This window comes from Lissotriton helveticus, chromosome 12 (assembly GCF_964261635.1).
Source record: "Lissotriton helveticus chromosome 12, aLisHel1.1, whole genome shotgun sequence".
In the NCBI taxonomy this organism is placed as follows: Eukaryota; Metazoa; Chordata; class Amphibia; order Caudata; family Salamandridae; genus Lissotriton; species Lissotriton helveticus.
The window spans coordinates 608,531,546-608,554,209 of record NC_136073.1 but is presented as its reverse complement, the minus strand read 5'-3'; the positions used below and the strand labels follow the sequence as shown (position 1 = coordinate 608,554,209).

Here is a 22,664-nt window from a genome sequence, read left to right as displayed (position 1 = left end):
CACCCAGTCCCCTCTACGCACAGTAAGAATTTCACCACTCATATTACTAGGTAAAGGTTTGTGTAAGTGGAGCCACTGGGCGCATTTATTTCTTAACTCTACAAAGGTTTCTTTTACTCCCTCCTTCAGTGGGGGAACAGCTGTCAACACAACCACAAAAGGGGAGACTTCTGGTGGCAGGCTGATTGACTTAAAACGTGCCTGCTTTGGCTTAAAGCCTTCAGGCTTGTTTGTAGAGAGAGGAACTGAAGGGTTGATAGACTTTCCTGCGACATCTTTTGCTTGTGAGGTAATAGTTTTATTTCCATCAACAGAATGTTGATAAGCCGAAGTAGAACCCACCACCTTCGGAGTAGATAGGGGTGGGGGTTGGACAGAGTTATTCCCTGTTTGGGACAGATGTAGTGTAGCTGGATCCCTGGAAACTATAGTTATTTGTGCATTATTTGATGCATCTTTAGAAATCTGGACACAAGATAAGCATTTGGGGACTGCTTCTTTGATCCCTTGCGGCTGAACAGACCCTGGCCCATTCGTCTTATTAGGCCATTTCGAGTGCATTAATGACGTGAGTCTGTCAAGTTTTGAAATTAAAGGCTTAATTTGTGCTGCTATTGTGGCCTCAAGGTCCAGTTTAAGATCTGTTACCATATTTTGAACCCAGCAGGGTATACCTGGCGCCAATTGCGGGGTAGGTGATATCAGGTTATGATTCCTGACTTTAACTTTAGGTTTTTCCTTAGTCTTGCTCTTGGACGTAACCTTTAGAGGGATAGTAACCCTTCCCCCAGAATCAATAAGTACAGGAGCTGTTTCCATATCAGTTGGCCCATCTAGACTCGGCTCCGCTTTGCCGGGTGACTGACAGGCTTCTAGGTCTGGGGTAGCCTCAAGATCGACATAAGACGGATCCGAGTCAGATTGGGTAACTGACAGATCGACAGCATTCGGTACAGTGAATGCGCCAGCGGTGGGCAAGGATAAGGGTAAGGAACAGTTATTCAAGGGCTGCTGGGAGGGTGATTTAGCATTTGCAAGAGAACCCAAAGACGAGCGCTTAGCGTTCGCGAGATCCAGGGAGACTCTTTTTTCCAGCAATACAATGCTTTTGTCGATGGTCTCATTCACCCGTGAAATAAAGAGATCTATGGGTCCAGTCACCTGTGCTACCGCCGTGGCTCTTTTAGTACAGCTTCTAGTTCTGTTGCGCATGGCTGACATCTGTGACGCAAGGGCAGTAGAGGATGGTGATATAACTGGGAGGCGGCCACCAGTGTTTGAGGAAGAGATAGAAAACACAGTTCCGCCTACCTTGTCGATGAATTCAGGGCGATAAGACAGGGGTTCAGGGCCAGGGCCGTCCTCTGCCGTCCTTGAACGGCCTTAAACGGCCCGCTCTTTGCCCGGTCTTCGCCCCGGCCTTAGCCCCGCGCGCGTCCCGCGTGCGCGTTGCTCTCACTGCCTATCAGGGGGAAGAGCGGAAGAAGGGGGCGGGAAGAGGACCAGCTGCGGCCGATCAGCGCCGCTAAGCACGCTGGTCCTCGCAGTCACGCCTCTGTCCTTGGGGTCAGCTACAGTGTCCCTGGAAGCGCGTTGGTGCTCCTATGCACAGTGTAGACCCAGGAAGTGGCTCCTCAGCAAAGTCTCTTGCCTGCGAGCGGCTCCCGCGAAGTGGGGGCCGCGAGGCGTTGCAGGGTGTAGCAGAGTGGCCAGAAAGGTGGACAGCAAGCAGACGAACAGGCAAAGGACACCCAGCAAGGTTGGTGTTCAATCCCAAGATGCTCTCACTCCGTGGCGATTTTAACTGGAGGAGGGGGCGGGAAGAGGACCAGCTGCGGCCGATCAGCGCCGCTAAGCACGCTGGTCCTCGCAGTCCCGCCTCTGTCCTTGGGGTCAGCTACAGTGTCCCTGGAAGCGCGTTGGTGCTCCTATGCACAGTGTAGACCCAGGAAGTGGCTCCTCAGCAAAGTCTCTTGCCTGCGAGCGGCTCCCGCGAAGCGGGGGCCGCGAGGCGTTGCAGGGTGTAGCAGAGTGGCCAGAAAGGTGGACAGCAAGCAGACGAACAGGCAAAGGACACCCAGCAAGGTTGGTGTTCAATACCAAGATGCTCTCACTCCGTGGCGATTTTAACTGGAGGAGGGGGCGGGAAGAGGACCAGCTGCGGCCGATCAGCGCCGCTAAGCACGCTGGTCCTCGCAGTCCCGCCTCTGTCCTTGGGGTCAGCTACAGTGTCCCTGGAAGCGCGTTGGTGCTCCTATGCACAGTGTAGACCCAGGAAGTGGCTCCTCAGCAAAGTCTCTTGCCTGCGAGCGGCACCCGCGAAGCGGGGGCCGCGAGGCGTTGCAGGGTGTAGCAGAGTGGCCAGAAAGGTGGACAGCAAGCAGACGAACAGGCAAAGGACACCCAGCAAGGTTGGTGTTCAATCCCAAGATGCTCTCACTCCGTGGCGATTTTAACTGGAGGAGGGGGCGGGAAGAGGACCAGCTGCGGCCGATCAGCGCCGCTAAGCACGCTGGTCCTCGCAGTCCCGCCTCTGTCCTTGGGGTCAGCTACAGTGTCCCTGGAAGCGCGTTGGTGCTCCTATGCACAGTGTAGACCCAGGAAGTGGCTCCTCAGCAAAGTCTCTTGCCTGCGAGCGGCTCCCGCAAAGCGGGGGCCGCGAGGCGTTGCAGGGTGTAGCAGAGTGGCCAGAAAGGTGGACAGCAAGCAGACAAACAGGCAAAGGACACCCAGCAAGGTTGGTGTTCAATATATGACGCATTTGTCGGGGTTCATGCACAGCTTTTACTGTTTAGAACAATCATTTTCAATGCAATAGGTCCCGCATTAGTAAAAGTTTGAGCTTTTCGCGTTGCCAATAATAATGCAACACCAATAGATCGTATTTTCAGTAATGCGAGACCTTTTGCATTGCAAATGCTTGTTAGAGAGGTGTGACTGAAAACTGTGGGAGGTGTTTTTTATGTTTTGCAGAGCAGGGATAGTTAGCAGTTGTTTCAAGAAAGTAATCTAATTACCAGGCAAGCTTCTGGGTTTAAAAATTGCATTTTATATATGGTCTAGCTGCCTGTTCTGTAATTCTTTAATGAGGAGCACTGCCATTCTGTGCGCTCGTTTGAAATAAAACTGTAGTCCTTCTTTTATTTTCGTGAAATGTCCCGGTTTTTGGATTTAAAATTCTGGTCACCCTAATTGTGTGGAAAATGTTGGTTTCTGTGCAAGTGTGTTCCGCTGTGAAAAGTTAACAGTAAATATAATTTTCTGGAGCAAACTGAAATACCTATAGGACTGTGACATATATTTACCTAAGATCACGCGTGAACACGCATTAGTTTAGGGCCTTGTCACGGAAATACACTGATGTCAGTGAATGCGCTCTGTGCTGTGACAAGTTAATAAATGCTAGGTCTAGAAGGGAAAACAAATATAATGCAAAGAGTCAATATCTGCTGCTGGACCAGCGAAGAAAGAGGGATACTCCAGTTTCTTGAATGTCATTTGTTAAGGACACTGAGGAAATAATGTTGGATTGCTGTATTCCCTATAGTTGTGAAATGTATTTTTATTAGTTGTGCTCTGTTTGCTAGTTTTTGGATAAAAACATTGTTAGAAGGCATAACCCCCAGTCCTGGTATAGAATTGACAAATGTTTGTGACATACATTCATTCTTTAAATATCTTCATGTTTTGGAGGTCATGTATGTGCGTCAATTCTTCATTAAGGGAATCCCATTGCTTCTAAGACTGCTTTTTCAAGGGATGTCTACTATTATCTTTGCCATCTGATTGTTCACACATCTCAACAGGAAAACACTTGAAGCTCTGGCAATCCCCTGCTTCCTGGGAGGCATGGCCCGGGGAATGCTGGGAAAGGACAGCCTACTCCACATCCGGCAGAATCGCAGAGATGCTCTGAAGAATGCTGACTTGGTCATTCTAGCAGGTATGTCTTTGGAACACATTTCTATACTATTTGATTACATTATATACTTCTGTTTCACATCATTTAACCTGGTTGACCTTGGCGTTATCAGCCTCTAGAATGTCAAGAATTTGTGCATTTAGTGGCTGAAACGATTCCAGAAGAGAGGTTCTCTCTTGCAAGTGTATTCCACAAAAACAGACAATTATGTGAAGTACTAATATGGAAGATTCCTTACAAATTCTATAGTTGTTTCATTTATGCATTTTGTAATAGTATTCAGAGCACTGTCAAAAAGCTTATTATTAAAGGCATAGAAGGTTACAATCAACAAAATGGGCAAACAGGTGTAGAGGGGGTATACACGTTTCTCAACAGAAAACAACATTTGCTTAACATTCCGAGTTTGTTGAGATTTTCTGTAATGAGCAGGAACTTCAGAAAAAATTCCACTTGTTATTCCTTGTACGTTATTAGTAATGATTGTGTTTCATCTATATTGGTGTTGAAAGCTTCAAGATTTCTCTGCCCTAGAAGCCATTATGGATTCAGTTGTGCAGCAGTAGCAGTTACAGCAGCAGCATGTTCTGAAGAGGGCTGTTGGTTGCTTGTGTCTAAAGAATTTACAGAGCTAGTAATGGATTGCATTTTTGTTAGAGTTAGTGCTAGAGTGAAACACAAATCACATTAGCACAATGGAATAAACATTAATGCAAGAGGATTTTTGGATAACAGTAAATCTCATTTGAGCTCAAAATTCACCCTGTAGTGCTCGCAAAGCTTATAGTTTGATTGAAGCAGACTTTCATACTTTAGCAAGAAGGATATTTTTAGTGCAAGATTCCTGTCTGAGCCAGAGGGATACTCAGTGAGCTGAACGTTCACGGCGGCAACTAGGTGATGATCGGTAGTTTCACAAGTTTAAATCTGGGCAAGGCTGACTCGGGCCTCTTGAAGATCACTAAATTGAATCCCTTGAGGAGGTAGTAATAACATCTATTTTTTTTAAGGGCTTAGAAATGGCAGATTTTTGGTATGAAAAGCAATATGAAAAAAGTTACATATCGCCAAAGGGATTAGATTTATACAGTGCTAATTTGATTCCCCCTCTTAACAAACATTTCGAGGGGTCCTCTGTGTAGGAAAAAGCGCCTTTTTGGCATGGTCACCCCCCACTTTTTGCCTGGTATTTGATGCAATTTTGATGAAGTGCACTGGATTACTTCTATCCAGATCCCCAGTGCCAGATCTCTGTCCATAAAACTGTAAAATTGTTCCACAATTGACCATACCTTTAGCACCCCTGTATGTCCCTAGTAAATGGCACCACGTGTACTCAGGGCATGGGTAATAAAGTGCGCCCCTAAGGGCTGCAGCACATATTGTGCAACCCTAAGGGTCCCCTCACCTAACTCGTGCAGATACGTGAAAACACAACATGGCATACATCCCTGTGTGCTATGCCTACAGACACTGCACGCAGTATAGGTAAGCCACCCCTACAACAGACCTTACAGCCCTAAGGCAGGGTATACTATACTGCACGTGTGAACATATCTGCATGAGCAGATGTCCCCCTGTAATGTCTAAGTCAATTCTTAGATGTCACAAGTGAACAGTACATTTGCTAGACACTGGTAAAAAGGAGTTCCCCAGTTACATATTACATGATGGCTTCACTGAAATCTATGGTGTTTGGTATCAAACACCTTGTATTAATTAACCAGTGGTGGATGTATTAATACATGCACCTAGAGGGCACATTAGAGATGCTCCCTGAAAACTCTACAAGATTCTATTGTGCTGGCTGACTGGTATAGGCCAGCCTGCCACCAGACAGGTTCCTGACCCCCAAGGGTGAGAGCCTACACACTCTGAGGGCAGAAACAATGCCTGCTCTGGCCGGTGGTGTTTTTGCCTCCTCCAAGCAGGATGGCTCAGAAATCAGCATATCAAATCAGGAGGCTTCAAATGCCTCTGCTGCCTTTTATATCTGATTACGGCTTCCCCAGACAGCGAAAATGCCAAACCCTTGCCTTTTTGTGCAGGCCCCTTCTACGATGAGTGTCTCCTGCAGTGAAAACCTAACTCCTCAAAACACAGCTGCACCCGAGCCCCACAGCCGATGGAGAACTGGACCTTAGGAGTCTCTACATACCAGAGCACCATGAGACCCGAGTCCCCCAGTTGGTTCAGCCAGACTTCCCTCTCCCCCACTCCCTACCTGCAGCCTCTTTGTCCCACGGCAACTTCCCATTGAAACCAACGGGGCACCTGACCCTGAAAAGCACCTCTACACCCGGTCACCCCAGACCTTTCCGAGGTGACCTGCTGGTGCCACCTTGAACCTTGCCCCGTACTTCCCTTAACTCCAGAATATTGGTCCTGTATGTCGTTGCTTAAGTACCCGTATGCAGTATGAATTTTCCCCCATAGGATAACATTACCGCTTTAGAGACAATGTAAGTATATTTACCCGTTTTCTTCAAAACTGCTATTTTAAAAACTACTTACCCACTAACGAAATTCTGGGTGCTAAAAATTATATAAAATGCATTTGTTTTTTCTACATTGATGTGGATCTTATTAAGTGTGTGCATCATTTATTGACTGTCTTTATGCAACAAGTGTCTAACACTCCTCCTTGATAAGCCTATGGCTGCTCGACCACACTACCACAAATAGAGCACCTTAGGATTGTTAAAGCAAGCCCTGTCCACTAGTAAGAGGTACCTGTACTCCGTACACAATATACCTCTTTTTGGTATATTTTATAAAGAGACCGCTTCCTACACTCTAGAGCTAGCCAAACTCGTCAGTATCGTGGCTAGGCAAGGTTAACACTCTTAAAATGAATTTAATGCCAAGACTACTCTGTTTATTCAAGGCTTTGCCTATAGTGGCCCCGAGCACTTTTCTTTCCAAAATAACAAGTATGATCTTGAAATATATCTGGGGCGGAGGAAGACCAAGGATCTCATACAAAATAATATGCAGACCAGAGAGAGGGGGTTGGACTGGCCTTGCCGTTGATGTGTTCAAAATATAGAGTGACACAACTGAGGGTGCTTAGGGAGTGGAGCGCCCGTGAATCAGACAAAGTATGAATCCATATGAAAAGAGCCATAACATGTCCCACACTTTGGAAGCTAATATAGAAACCCATGCAGGACAGACCGACCAATGTGTACCTTAGTCCTCCTTTAAACACCACACTTATAGTCTGGGACACAATGAATAGGCGACTGCATTTGGCTATATATTCATCCCGTACATACCATTACACTTTAATCCATCTTTCACAGTGGCTTGCATATGCGACCTTTTGTTGTGTTGCATAGGCAGGATTGCTGCATTGTGATCACCCTGAACCACTAGGAGTTAATTGAATCATCCAGTGATTGTAAAAAGGAATTTTAAGAGGTAGAAATTACATTATGCACAGCTGCAAGATTGGGACTCTTAACAGCCAATTAAAGAGGCGGTAGCTAGGGAATTCACCCCTGTGGAAACATGTATCCGTCATGCCACTGGAACAAAATTGATTATTTTTAATCGATACCAACTTCTCATGAAAATATCCATGGATTGTTCTCACCCATATGCAACTAAATGGTGAACTCTCATAGGAGATTGATATATTCTATGATAACCTCTTCCAGAGGAACTATTGTTTACCTTTTGGGATCAGGACATAAGTTATGCAATACCATTGTAAAAGCGAATTCTTGTTGCTATGGAACTGCTTGGGTGTCTCAAAGAACGCTGTATCGACCTTCTGGAAGAAAAAAGAGCGCTTATATTACACTCAAGATTCTGGAATATGGCAATGGAAAACCTGCCATGCGAAATTAATGAGAGTAACATGGATTTTGAAGGACTGTGGAGCCTGATACTGAAATACTTGTTAGAACAAACCACCTCAAGCTCATATCCACAGAAGATGAGGTTATTGAAATTATTCTAATCGAAGAGAGGGGACATGGTTGAGACGACAGACAGTATCCGCTGAATCACCTACGATTATGTGGGAAGTTGAGAGCCTGTGGTGTAGTTGTACACCGAAATCTGGGACATCATCACCACATTGCCCCTATGTGACCTTCATCACTGAGACCTGGCTCACCCCCGCATCTGCCCCAGACATTGCCATGACAACCCCCAGCGGCTACAAGATGAAACACCGAAACCGCACCAACAGACACAGTGGGGGCATCGCTATCATACACAAGGAATCAATCACCTGCACCATTACCAACAACGACACCACGCAGACTATGGAACACATGAACTTCCAGCTCTACGCTGATGCTAAAACCACCATCTCACGCACCCACAGACCACCAGGACCACAAACAGTCCTCGGCGACACACTCGCCAAATTCATCACTCTGCTTGCACAAACACTGTCTTCCTGGGAGACCTCAACTTCCACCTGGATAACTCTACTGACACCAACACCACCGACCTCCTGGAATAAATAGACAACATCAGGCTCAAGCAGATTGTCACTCGCCCAACACACAGAGCAGGACAGCACACCCTAGACCCCATCTTTCACGTCAAGCAACAGAATCAGATAAACCCATACCTCAGAATTCACCTGGACAGACCACTCCAGCGTACACTTCACCCTCACCGGTCTGCCACGCACTGCCCCCAACTGACACAGTGCTCCCCAACGCAACTCGACCAATGTAGCTAAGCAGCAATGGACCTGTCCCCCTCAGCACTGCTCAACCCAACATCACCACCAACCTGGACCAGACAGTAAAGAATTTCAACACCAGGATAACCAGCGCCTAACCAGTTCGCCCCCTCCAAACCAGCTAAAACACACAGACCCACCAAGCGAGCGACCTGGTACATTCCAGAACTCCGCACATCAAAATGTAGGTGTAAACATCTGGAAAGAAGATGGCGAACCAGTAAGATCAACACCAACCGACCACCTTCAAAGCAGCCCTCAACGACTACCACCTCCAGTTCAATCTGCAAAAAAGGAGGCCTGACACAGTGAATCAAAACCAGCGTCTACCAAACCAAGGAACTCTTCACCATCATCAGAGTGTTCACCCGCCCGTCGGTCACAAAAAACTTGATTCCTCCCTCACAAGAACTCTGTGAATCCCTCGTAGACCACTTCCACTACAAGATAGCAACCATCTATAGAAACTTCGATCCCCAACCCTCCGCCCTCCGCCCTCTTCTGCAAACCTACAACCACAACTACCCACTCATCACATGGGAATAACATAGCACACGGAAAGCTACCACCCTGATGAACTCCATAAGCTCAGGAGCACCCACCGCTCCCTGCCCCCAGTGACTCTTCAACCTCGGACGCAACAAGATCAACCACCAGCTCACTACCCTCCTCAAAGCCTCCATACCTACAGCCACCTTTCTGGATGCTTGGAAACAATCGCAGGTCAGACTGCTCCTCAACAAACCTTCGGCAGACCCCAGGGAGCTCCCGAACTAACACCCTATCGCCCTTCACCCATTCCTCACCAAGGTCCTGGAGAAGACCATCAACCGCCAACTCAGAGAGTACCTAGAAAGAAACAAACAGCTGCACCAATCCCAATCAGGTTTCAGAGTTAGCTACAACACTGAGACAGTCCTGATGTCAGCAACAGATGACATCTTAGCCCTCCTTGATCTCTCTACAGCTTTCAAAACTGTCTCCCACCACTCACTCATTGTTTGACTTTGCTAGATTGGAATCACAGAAAATGCGCTCAGATGGATGTCATCCTTCCTCATTGGATGCACCCAGAGGCTGCCTCCATCCCTTCACCTCGCAACCCAAGCACACCGTCTGCGGCGCACACCAAGGCTAATCCCTTAGCCCTACACTCTTCAACATCTACATGACACTACTTGCAGACATTGTCAGATCTCACAACATCAAAACTCTCACTCTCAGTGAACCCCACCTTGACAAAAAACAACTTCCACAACTGCATGAAGAACATTGAGACATGGATGAAAGACAACTGCCTTAAACTCAACAGGTCCGAAACGGAAGTTCTGATCTTCTGCAGACACACTGCCCTGTTGAACGGCTGGTGGTGGCCAGCAGATCTCGGACCTACCCCAAGCCAAAAAACTACACAACCTCTTCATCATACTGGGCAACAAACTCTCCATGAAACGTCAGGTCAATTCCTTCACCGCAGCTTGCTTCCAATGCTCTGAAAAATCTTCATAAGGCTCCCCATCAGCTCAAGGAAAACTGACGCATGCCCACATCACCATCCGGCTCGACTATGGCAATGAACTCTATGCCCACACCACCACCTTACTCATGCAAATATTCCAGACAATCCAGAACGCCGCAGCCAGACCCCTCAACCTGCCCAAGAGGACATACATCACCACGCACCTTAAAGAGCTCCACTGGCCCCGGTCCATAAGAGATGCCAGTTCAAGCTCCTGACCTTATCCTACAAAGCCCTTCACAACCAAGGACCAGACTACGTGAATCAACGCCAGATCTTCTCCTAGCCGAAGAGAAACATCAGCTCCTCCACAGTTGCTCCGAAGGATGCTCCTTCTCCAACCTCTCAGCCAAAGCTTGGAACCCCTTACCCCTTCCCCTCCACCTCCACACTTCACCCTCTCTGAACCCCTTCAGGAAGGGAAGGGAGATTAACACAAACAACTAGATAGGAGTAATTCCTGAGAGGGATTACTGCTAAATGTGGTGAAAAAAAGGGAGCGATTTCTTTTTTTAAAAGAACCTGCACCCACCAACCTATGTGGTGGCATGCCTCATCATCCGGTTCTCACTCGAGGGGCCGAGTGCCTCTCGGATGTTCTGCGACGCCTGAATTACTACAGAGCGTTTTTTTTAAAAAATTGAGTGCAAGGTGAATGGAAAATCATAGTGACTTTTAAAATTGTCTATATGATTCCTGAACTTTTTTTTATTGATAGGGTCAAAGGACAAGGTTAAAAGCAGAGGTGGAGGATGTCTTTTGTGACTTTATTGTTCACAGACATCCGTGGTGTAAAACGTGACAAGGTCTACATGTTTCAACCTTCTACTGTGTGATTGCAATGCTTTCTTCAGGACCAGTGAACAAAAGTGTGTGCACTTGCTAAGGTGCACACCGCTAGTGCTTTGTGAACCTGCATAACTTACGGTTCTGTTACCACGATTTTTTGTGAATCGCAAGTATATTGAGCCCCATGGATCCTAAGCGTGGGCGTTGCCCACAGTCCCACAACTCCGTCAAGGTCAGCGCCTGCTTCTGGCACCTACTTACTCCCAGCTTGGGATCCCGATGAATGATATCTACAGCACAACGCCTGGAGACTCCCCAGGGTGATTAGCTGCACTGCACTAATACCACTTGATTAATTGATAATGGGATAACACACGTGCCCTGCTGATTTCAGGGAAATGTTTCCATGATGAAACATGTGATGTATGTCAAAGGCTCAATATTGGAAGCTGGGAAGGGGAGTTTGGGGAATTGTTTATATAACAAAGATGTTCTTTGCTTTCAATGAGGCTAAAGATGCAAGCACAGGAGAAATTAATAAATGCTTTAGATTCAAATGTATGAGTTCTACTGAAACCTAAAAAAATGATGGTTAAAAAAGCAAGTTATAATCTTTGTTGTGAAAAGACACCTTCGCTGGCATGCCTGGGGAGAGGTGGTGGAGTGGAGAGCAAGTTAATCTGCTGGTAACATCAGTTGGTGGGGACTACTAAGTAAGTTGCTTAGGAGCTTCATATACGTAGCATGTGTTTCTGGAGATATGCATGATGTCCACTTTCGAAAATATTACTTCTGTTACTTTAGAATATTGAGATGAATTTATATTTTCTCTGATCTCCCAAAATTTCCAAAATAGCATTTTCCAGTTGAATTCCATCTTGTAAAGTTATCATCTCTTCAACTATCTAGCTTGATGAGATCTGGTTGTGGTCTGGGATACATTTTTTTTCTTGCTGTGTACTTTTGGAAAGCTATGTCCACTGGCACAATCTTTTATTTTTAATACAAATATACATTCTGCATACTTATTTACAAAAACCTTTAGTCTGCCTTCTTCATCCATTGGTCTCTTGTGGTGTCATTCACATTTTGCTTCTGCCCACCACAGTATTTCTAATGAGGCACAGGTTCAGCACACTTTAGACATTGACACAGATCTGCCTTGACTGGGTTTGTCTTTAGTTCCAAGTACAGCCTGAGGCACTTCTATCCGCCCCTCAACTAAGCCACCAAAAAAACAAAGCTATTGCTGACGCTAGTGTCCTGGGGAGCTTTAATTTCGCGTTAAGGACATCGGTTGTGCAGGGCCACCAAACATGGGTTGGAAAACTCACTCTTTGAAGGGGTTTCCAGCTCATTGTTTTTTTCACTGTGAGAGTACATGAAAGAAGCAGACATCGTGGGTAGGTCTTTTGACTGTGAGAGTTTGCATTTTGCTCTTACATAATGTGCACATCCACGCAATACATAGTCCCCTTCAGTGCCAAGAACTACTGGTGCAATTATTGCCTTAAATTTTGTGTATATATATATATATATTCACTGAAAAAACCATAGGTTATAGACCATATATAGTTAGGAATTAGCATTTACAAAACCTTGAAAATTCACTGAAAAAACCATAGGTTAGAGACCATATATAGTTAGCTGGACATTTTATTGACATAAAACCAATGAAATTCCATATATAGTTAGTTGCACTAACTATATATCGCGCACCCGCAATCCACTGCTGATGATGTCACATATTACATCATTCATGACATGGTCAGTGACATCACTGATGACATCACTGATGTCATCTCAAATGACATCACTGATGACATCACTGAAAACAACATTCAGTGATTTTTTGTTTCTATAAAGTTTAAATCTGTCTTACATATTGAAGAATGAGTGGATGTGTAAGTGTCTGGACGAAGGATTTAGTAGGTGCATGACTGACTGTATGAGTGAGTGATTAAATGTGTCTCACTGAGTGCATGGGTTAGTGACTAAACTGTCTTAATTTGTGCATCATTATGTCTGTTGTTCTGTAAACTGCTGCATGTGTTGATCAGTAGCTATATGAGTAACTATATGGGTTATTGATTGATTGCCCAAGTATTTGTATGGGAGACTGAGTGTGTGTGTGGCTAGCTGGGAGGTGTGTAACTCTGTGCAGATCAATCTGTACTTGTATCAATGATTGTATAAGAAGGTAAGTATGTGTTAGTATATGTTTGAAAATGTAAGGTGCTCTATGTTTAACTGTATAGACAAGAAAATGGAAGTGTCATTGATTCTTTACAGGACTGACTAGGTGTGTGAGTAACTCCATGGATGAGTGGCAGACTGTGAGTGTCTGTATAGGTGTATGAGTGCATATGATAGTGTTGTAAAGATGAGTGATTGTATGTATGAATGATTGTATGGGTGAATGAGTGAAGGTGTGTGTAGACGTAGCAATCAGTGAGTGCGTATGTAGTAACTAGTATTGGTGTGTCAATGGTTTCAAAAATTATACTCTCTTTTTAACACTGGGTGAAACAGAGGTTATATTAAAATGTGAGGAGATGCATTGTATTGTCACATGAATGATATCATCAGTGATGTGGTCATTGATGTCAAATGAGATGTCATCAGTGATGTCATCAGTGATGTCATTTGAGATGTCATCAGTGATGTCATCAGTGATGTCACTGACCATGTCATGAATGATGTAATATGTGACATCATCAGCAGTGGATTGCGGGTGCGCGATATATAGTTAGTGCAACTAACTATATATGGAATTTCATTGGTTTTATGTCAATAAAATGTCCAGCTAACTATATATGGTCTCTAACCTATGGTTTTTGCAGTGAATTTTCAAGGTTTTGTAAATGCTAATTCCTAACTATATATGGTCTATAACCTATGGTTTTTTCAGTGAATTTTCAAGGTTTTGTAAGTGCTAATTCCTAACTATATATGGTCTATAACCTATGGTTTTTTCAGTGAATTTCAATGGTTTTTTAATAGCAAATATCATAAGCTGTCGAATGTCAAGTACGTGGTAAGTAAAAACATTTTCGTGTTTATGCACACTGATCTGCTTTGAATGCTGCCCCCCACCCCTCATTTCTATTAGGAGTACTCTCTCTTTGCAGATAGTGAAGGGTAGTTAACGCAGCCCTTTGCCCCCTTTGTAATCCGTCGTGCCTGCTTCTCTCTCCATTTGATTGATTGTTCTCTTTGGTTCATTCTCTATTTACAAACAAGCACAGAGTCGCAATACTCTGTTTAGTCTTTGCAGATAGCGAAAAATCGTGTAAAAAAACAAAAGGAATCGAACAAAATCAGTAGGCCACTAATGGGATCTCTTTTTGACCTCGCTAAAATAGAAACATTAGGAACAACCTGTTGAAAATAGCAATGCGTATGTACATAAGCGGCGTTCATTTGTGTTCACAGTACCCCTTGTTGATTGTTTCAATCGAGCATTGAATTGTTCGAAGTTGGTTCTCTTAAGGATCTTCTCTGCCTGCAAACGAGGAAGAATAGGAATATTCTCTCTCCCTTTGCAGATAGTGAAGGGTAGGTAACGCAAGCCTTTAACACGTCGTACCTATTTCATTCCTCATTGATTGATTGATTGTCCGAACATTGACTGTTTGGGAATTAGTTCTTTTTGGAGGTATTCCCTGTTTGCAAATAAACGTAGGAAAATCTTTGCAAGTAGTGAAAGGGTACGTAATGCGGACCTTTCTCCCCCGTTGTAATCTGTCATGCCTATCTACTCCCCACTGATTGATGCACCTGTTTCACCCGGACCATTTACTAGAGATACGTCATCTGGCCCGACCAGAGAGCACCCCTAGTGAAAAGGACATATGCAATAATAACGAAGTGATCACTGTATCCTGTTAACAGAAACTTTAGCATGAAACAACCTGGAAAGAAAAGAATAGGAAAACGAAAATCAGTAGGCCACTGATGAACATGAACTTTTATTAAACAACGAACAAAGAAACAATAACATAACGTAATGATAAAACCTATTAATGTCCTAGAAACAAGAAAACGTTAAAATATGCCAGTGGTGAGAGACCAGAAAAACAGTAAGAGAAACCAAATCACCCCTCGCTGTCCCACCGCCTGCCACGCCAAAAAAATCGATAGACTAGGGAAAATGCAAGTCAGTAGAACATCCGCCCCCACTCTGGAAACTTCCAAGGTGGGGCAGGGTTGCGGCTACGCCCAGCCGGGAGCAGCCCATATAAGGCAGGTCCTGCTGCCACGCCTCGGCCAGGAGATCCTAACGTAGGGTGTAGCCGGAGGAGAGGCCGAGGCCAGCGGGACCCGGCCAGGGGATTGCCTTTACAACGCTGAACAGTTGCAGGGGGGGGGAATGTCTCCTCGACCCTCCCCTCTCTCTCCCAGTCCGGCCGCGGTGGCCCTTGAGAGTTGCAGGTACTCCCGCCACATGCTCTTCCGGTCCGGCCACCAACGGTCGGGGGGCCGAGGACGACGGGATCCGGCTGCAGCCGATAAACCAAGAAACCCGTTCATGGGGCCAGAGCCAGGGGCGTCCGGCCGACATCTACCGGAAGCCCGGCCCGAAGACGGACGGGACACTTCTTCTTTCATGAATAATGGCTGTGACAACACTGGGGGGGATGTCTTGCACATGCCTCCGACCCCCCCCCCCCCTCGTCCTCATCGCCTGGTCCGGCCATAACAAATCTCAAGCGAGACGCCGTGGGGTGCACTGGGAGGGAGAGACGGTGCGAACAGGCCTCTCCCGCCTCCCCAGGTGGAGGCTTCCCAGCTGCACCCTCAGCGCTCCAGGCGCCCGGAAAAGGGTTCTTCCACTGTGGCCATGCTGCAACGTCTCGCCCGGCAGGGTGGAGCCCGTCCGCTCATTTGACCCCGCGATCGCCAGTAGCTACCGAACTCTCAAAATGGCGGTCGACCTGGCAAGAGCGGGCCCAGCATAAAGAAATGGCCCGGTCACTGGTTGACTCCACCACCGTAGTCCTCCACGACCTTGAAGATTCTAGAGGAGCCGCGGGAGTCTCTGACCCCTGATGGGGAATGACTGCCATGATTGCCCGTGGAGTGACGAAACTGTATCCGCGGGACGTCGGCGCTCCCATGCTGGCGCCAGCCTCACTTTGAATTACTAGAATCCTGCAGACCTCAGTTCCGGTGAAAGCACAGTGTGACCCGGTAGGAAAAATTGTTGCACCCCCTCCCCTTTTTCACTGATAGTTCAAACCACCGATCCTTTCCTTTGCCCTTTTAACGGAACTTTGGACTGCCTCCCCCTCTTTTACATTTTCTAGAGAAAACAAAACATTAACCACTACATTAGCATAGCAGTTGACACCAGAACTGTTTTCAAATTTAAAACCAACAACATCTTCAACAAAATCCTTTTTGTTTCTGCTGTGACCCTGCTACAGCACAGGCATTGTCCCCAGCAGTAATTCTGCGATGCCGGTAAGAATAGCTGTGGTGCCTACTGGACTCACTCACCCCCGCGGCGCCCCACGCCGTTATTTGCTGGGCGGCAACTTACTAGACATCACTTTCGTGCCATCTAGATTTCAGCGCGTTCTGCTGCCTTGGAACTATTCGCACAACAGACCGCTACTGACAAGAATATTTCATTATTGGTGCTGTCAATTTCAATAAATCTATTGGATAATTCAAAAGAAATTGCCACGGTCTCTTCGTTGTTTAAATGTTTTTACTGTTTTTGTTTTGTTGTATATATTTATATGTTATTAAAGTTTTATATTCCTACTACTTTGTTGGAGTGCTACATATTTTTAATGTGACACATAATTGTAAAAACTTTGATGTACCAAGAGTCATTCCTGGAATCTTCCGCTTCAGGCTCGGTCCCCTCCCCAATCACAATACAGGATGGTTTTCAGATAGTAGGAACACGTGTGGTGTGACGGATCTCATCGGGTGTGGGCCTTGATCTACTATAACTCCTTTGAAGAGGGGTGATTCTTTACAGCTGGGGCCATAAACTACATCTGCAGGGCTAGCTGATAGCCTGGACAATCGGACACAGAGGAAGAGGAGTGTCTGAGGGTGCGGTAGTGAATAGGGCGAAAGGGAGGTGTCGGGCGGGCACAGAGTGTGATTCTCAGGGAAGAGCAGCGCAGATGGGGGAGGTTTATTGCCCATGCATAAGACAGAGAGCGGGGGTGACCAGTGCCTGGGGAAGATGCTTGCGAGGGTGAGGAGCCATGCTACGAATCGACAGCGTGCAGAGAGTGGGTCTGGTCAAGGCATCTAAAATGGCTGCCGTGCACCACAAAAGTGTGGCATTTCAAAAAAGGCAAGATGGCGCAAACAATGTTTTTCAACACTTCCTCATTTCCTTCTAATCGAACGTTAACAGACGTTGGGGCATATTACCAAAGTTAAGCGATATTTATCGCTAACGATGCTTACCAACGAATTTTTTACCGCTAAGCATCGTCAGAAATGATCGAAGATAAACCTTGCTATTATCAAGGTTTATCGCAAATGCGATAATAAACGGCCGCAATGCATGAATATCGCTAAAAACTCAGCGATATTCATGCATTACCGAGCTAATGCTCTTAGCCATGTTATCCACCTCCCATTGGATAACATGGCTAAGAACTGCTCAGGACAGGTGTTACTTTTTGGAGATATTCGCGCTTAGCGCGAATATCTCCAAAAGGAGATAGATATCTTGCATGTTGTAATGCAAGTTATTGTGGTATATGGAACTCATACCATAATCTCTCAGGAAAGCAGAAACTGATCCTTTTGGGACCGCCTAAAAAGGCCTAGGGGGTGAGGAGTACTCTACTTTGCCCCCTTTTCACGTTCCGAACTATTTTATTTTACTCTCTTCTGTAATTACACAAAATAGCAGCGATAAGATGCATCGGAGACACACAGTGAGAGAAAGGAGGCCGGAGATGAAGAAGAGATGTCAAATACACATTGGAGATAATATAGTGGCAGAAGGGAAGTAAATATGAGTAAACTTACCATGTAACATAAAAATGTTGCACTCTATACTATAAGTCTCATTTTATACTACAATCACTTCGCTACAACCTCATAAATTAAAAATAAAAATGAATAATGTCTCAAACAATTTTTGATTTCTAAATATAAATTTATTCTTCAGAATTTTCTAAATTTGAAAGAACTAGTAACATGTGCTCATCAGCAATGTCCTCATGAAAAGTCTGCAATGATGATTCTTGTAACTCTATGGTCTCCAAACATTCGATAAATTCGCCATCAAGAGATTGATCAAAAAAATCATTCAAGTCATCTCCTCCTTGTGACAATATTTCATTATTGGTGCTGTCAATTTCAATCAATGTAGTGGAATCATTCAAGTCATCTCCTCGTGACAATATTTCATTATTGGTGCTCTCAATTTCAATCAATGTAGTGGAATCATTCAAGTCATCTCCTCCTTGTGACAATATTTCATTATTGGTGCTGTCCATTTCAATCAATCTAATGGAATCATACAAGTCATCTCCTCCTTGTGACAATATTTCATTATTGGTGCTCTCAATTTCAATCAATGTAGTGGAATCATTCAAGTCATCTCCTTGTGCCAATATTTCATTATTGGTGCTGTCCATTTCAATCAATCTAATGGAATCATACAAGTCATCTCCTCCTTGTGACAATATTTCATTATTGGTGCTCTCAATTTCAATCAATGTAGTGGACAATTCAAAAGAAATTGCCACGGTCTCTTCATTGTGAGCCATTTTATTTTGAAATTGCTTGCTGTAAATTGCAGAAAAAAATAATCACTTTCATTTATCGTTTTTAGTAATACATAATATAAAACTAACTTTATCAAGTATTTAGTATAACAGAAGGACTGCAAATAAATAACAGAAAACATTTTTCAAATTATCTTCAAGTGTACAACATAGTTCCCCTTACAAATTAACAACTCACCTTTTTAAAAGTAGGAGAAGTGTTAGTACTGTGTAAATCAAACACCAGAAATTCACCACCAAAAATTCCTCACAAATGTACCTCAGACAGTAGTATCACAAAATGGCTGTGGTTTCCTCTCATTTGAAATATATACATAACCAATTAACTTTCATCACACACAAATACAAAACCAAACTAACATTTTAATTGGTTCTAAATGTCAACACTTTCAAATGTGTTTTCCCCATGCAATTTTCCATAGGACATTTACATACGTCTACAGCCTGAATGGCTGAACGGAATTACACCAAACTTGGCAAAATGGTACATCAAACCTAAGAGGTCAGGAAGGATCTACTATGCCCCCTTATGGTCATTTCCCCCTTCGCTTTGGCCTCCTCTTGTCTCTCAATCCTACCGAGAGACAAGATGGCGGCCGCTACGGACTGTTTGGAATGTTTACAGACGCCGGAGAACCAATCAGCTTCGCAAAGCTCCGTAACGCGAAAAGTACGCGAAGCGGAGCGCTGTTACAGATATATATCTTTTTTTGAACGTTAATTTCTCAAAATCCACTGGAGCACATATATTGAGACCTAGCAAAGGCACATCGGGCTACCAGTCCCTAATATTTTGCCAAGTTTCGTGCAAATCCATTCAGCCGTTCGATTATTATTATTATTTTTTTTTTTTGCCCCGCGGGGCCCTTTTAAAACCTCCACATCAAACGTAGGGGGTCAGCGAGGATCTACTATTCCCCCTTATGGTCATTTGCCCCTTCGCTTTGGCCTCCTCTTTTCTCTCGATCCTACCGAGAGACAAGATGGCGGCCGCTACGGACTGTTTGGAATGTTGACAGACGCCGGAGAACCAATCAGCTTCGCTTCACAAAGCTCCGTTGCGCGAAAAGTACGCGTCCTGGAGCGCTGCCCGGTCCGCTGTTACAGATATATATCTTTTTTTAAACGTTAATTTCTCAAAATCCACTGTAGCACATATATTGAGACCTACAAAAGGCACATCGGGCTACCAGTCCCTACAATTTTGCCAAGTTTTGTGCAAATCCATTCAGCCGTTCGAGCTAAAAGTGAGGCCAACCGCCCTATGGAAAACTCAATGTTAAAAACACGTTTTGGGACCCCCCTTTTTTCTCAGCCCCCCCTTGACGAACCCCCCCCAAATTTTCAAGGGCTGCTCAGAAACAAAATGTGCCATTTTCCTGAAAATTTCAGCCAATTCCGTCCACAAACGCCAAAGTTATTAGACATAGAATTTTCAAAAATCCCATAGAGAAAAAATCCTAACTATATATACCTACTGGCGACCGCCAGTAGGTAATATAACACCAAAACTTCCTCCTCATAGGAAAAAGCACGGCACACTCCGGAGTTGAAGGGCAAGGGATTTATTAAAATAATATGCGCGTGGTGTTAGCAGTCCCTTGAAACGCTAAGGCAGACGCGTTTCAAGCCTTCCATCGGCTCTCATCAGTTCCTGTTCCTGGGTCTCCGCGCTCGTTGATGGTCCAGCAAGGTGCAGGTGAGTAGAAAACCGCCCCTTTATGATGTAATCGAGCTCCTCCTCCAATGTGCGGTATGCTGATCACTCGCGCTTTCTCACTGCCAGGCAGAAGCATGCTGGTAGATGCAGTCCATAAGGATGTCAGTTCAGTGGCTATGACAGTCCTCACATCATGTGATGTCCCCAATTGCTGGATATGGGCCGTACTCCAGCTCAGGTGCCCAGCAGTTCGACCAAAAACCTCTCACCCCAACTCCTTAGTCAGGCGAACAGCGTCGCCTCCTCTCTCCCCAATGCAGCATGTCGAACCATGGTGGCAATCCAAGCCGCTAGGAGGGGCTACGTGTTTTTGCAGTTCGTGCAAAAAGTCCAAGAAGAGATGCTGGTCTTAACACGGTGCACCAGACCGAGAGGGTGTGCCGTTAGTCAGCGACCCGCTTGCTGACAACACACAACACCAAAACTTCCTCCTCATAGGAAAAAGCACGGCACACTCCGGAGTTGAAGGGCAAGGGATTTATTAAAATAATATGCACGTGGTGTTAGCAGTCCCTTGAAACGCTAAGGCAGACGCGTTTCAAGCCTTCCATCGGCTCTCATCAGTGCCTGTTCCTGGGTCTCCGCGCTTGTTGATGGTCCAGCAAGGTGCAGGTGAGTAGAAAACCGCCCCTTTATGATGTAATCGACCTCCTCCTCCAATGTGCGGTATGCTGATCACTCGCGCTTTCTCACTGCCAGGCAGAAGCTTGTTGGTAGATGCAGTCCATAAGGATGTCAGTTCAGTGGCTATGACAGTCCTCACATCATGTGATGTCCCCAATTGCTGGATATGGGCTGTACTCCAGCTATATATATATATATATATATATATATATATTACCTACTGGCGGTCGCCAGTAGGTAGATATAGTTAGGACCTAGTTTCCATAGGAATTCCACAACATTCTATTTGGAATAACTTTGGCGCTGGTGGACGAATCTTCGCCCAATTCTCCAAGAAAATGGCCTGCTCCGCTTCGCTCCTTCCCTGAAAGGTTGGGGGTGATTCGTCAAGTGGGGGCTGAGAAAAAAGGGGGGTCCCAAAACGTGTTTTCCCCATGCAATTTTCCATAGGAACTTTAGCCAGGGCTACAGCCCGAACGGCTGAACAGAATTACACCAAATTTGACAAAAAGGTAGAGTTCGGTTCGCAGATATAGTGTAAATCCGTTCAGTAGTTCCTGAGAATACCAAAAGTAAAATCATAGTGATATCTAGAGACGAAGTACCGTACTCTGTACTGTACTCTGTACCTTCCCGAGCATGAGCTGCATGGTCATTGGCTGTCAACTGTCTGTCAACACTCCAAACCAGGAAGTGTTGGCAGCCATCACAAACGTGCAAAACACGAAAAGGGGGCAGGGTAGAAAGACCCTGACCCCCTAGGCCTGCTCAGGGGGTCCCACAAGGACCCCAAGGCCAAGAAAAATATTTATTTTTTTAAATCGTGGGGTACGAAGTACCGTACTCTGTACTGTACTCTGTACCTTCCCGAGCATGAGCTGCATGGTCATTGGCTGTCAACTGTCTGTCAACACTCCAAACCAGGAAGTGTTGGCAGCCATCACAAACGTGCAAAACACGAAAAGGGGGCAGGGTAGAAAGACCCTGACCCCCTAGGCCTGCTCAGGGGGTCCCACAAGGACCCCAAGGCCAAGAAAAATATTTATTTTTTTAAATCGTGGGGTACGAAGTACCATACTCTGTACTGTACTCTGTACCTTCCAGAGCACGAGCTGCATGGTCATTGGCTTTCAACTGTCTGTCAACACTCCAAACCAGGAAGTGTTGGCAGCCTTCTTGTGCCTCGGTGGAGACCGAGGCACAAGAAAGCAGTGAAACAAACGTGCAAAACATGCAAAGGGGGCAGGCTAGAAACACCCTGATCCCCTAGGCCTGCTCAAGGGGTCCCACAAGGACCCCCAAGGCCCCCCAAATTTTTTTTTTTTTAAATCGCGGGGTACCAAGTAATGTACTCTGTACTGTACTCTGTACCTTCCCGAGCACATACTGGAGGTTCCTGGTGGGCTTGTTGCCCCCCAGGGACCTCCAGTACGCAAGGGGAATACGTTCCCCATCTGCAAATGCACCAGGGGACTGCGTTGCAGAGAGGTGTAAAAAGGGGCGTGGCCTCATTACACCTCTCTGCAACGCAGCCTCCTGGCACATACTGGAGGTTCCTGGTGGGCTAGTTGACCCCCAGTATGCAAGGGGAATTAGTTCCCCCTCTG

General features: G+C 45.5%; 1 protein-coding gene across 5 annotated transcripts in view; it reads left to right on the top strand.

Annotated features, from left to right (window-relative positions):
* HACL2 (2-hydroxyacyl-CoA lyase 2) overlaps positions 1-22,664 on the top strand; it is a 526,035-nt gene that overhangs the window by 373,826 nt on the left and 129,545 nt on the right. For all 5 annotated transcript variants that reach the window (XM_078671142.1, XM_078671139.1, XM_078671138.1 and 2 more), the window contains one exon: positions 3,807-3,943. In XM_078671142.1, the coding sequence (XP_078527268.1) occupies positions 3,807-3,943 (137 nt within the window). The remainder of the gene's footprint in view (positions 1-3,806; positions 3,944-22,664) is intronic.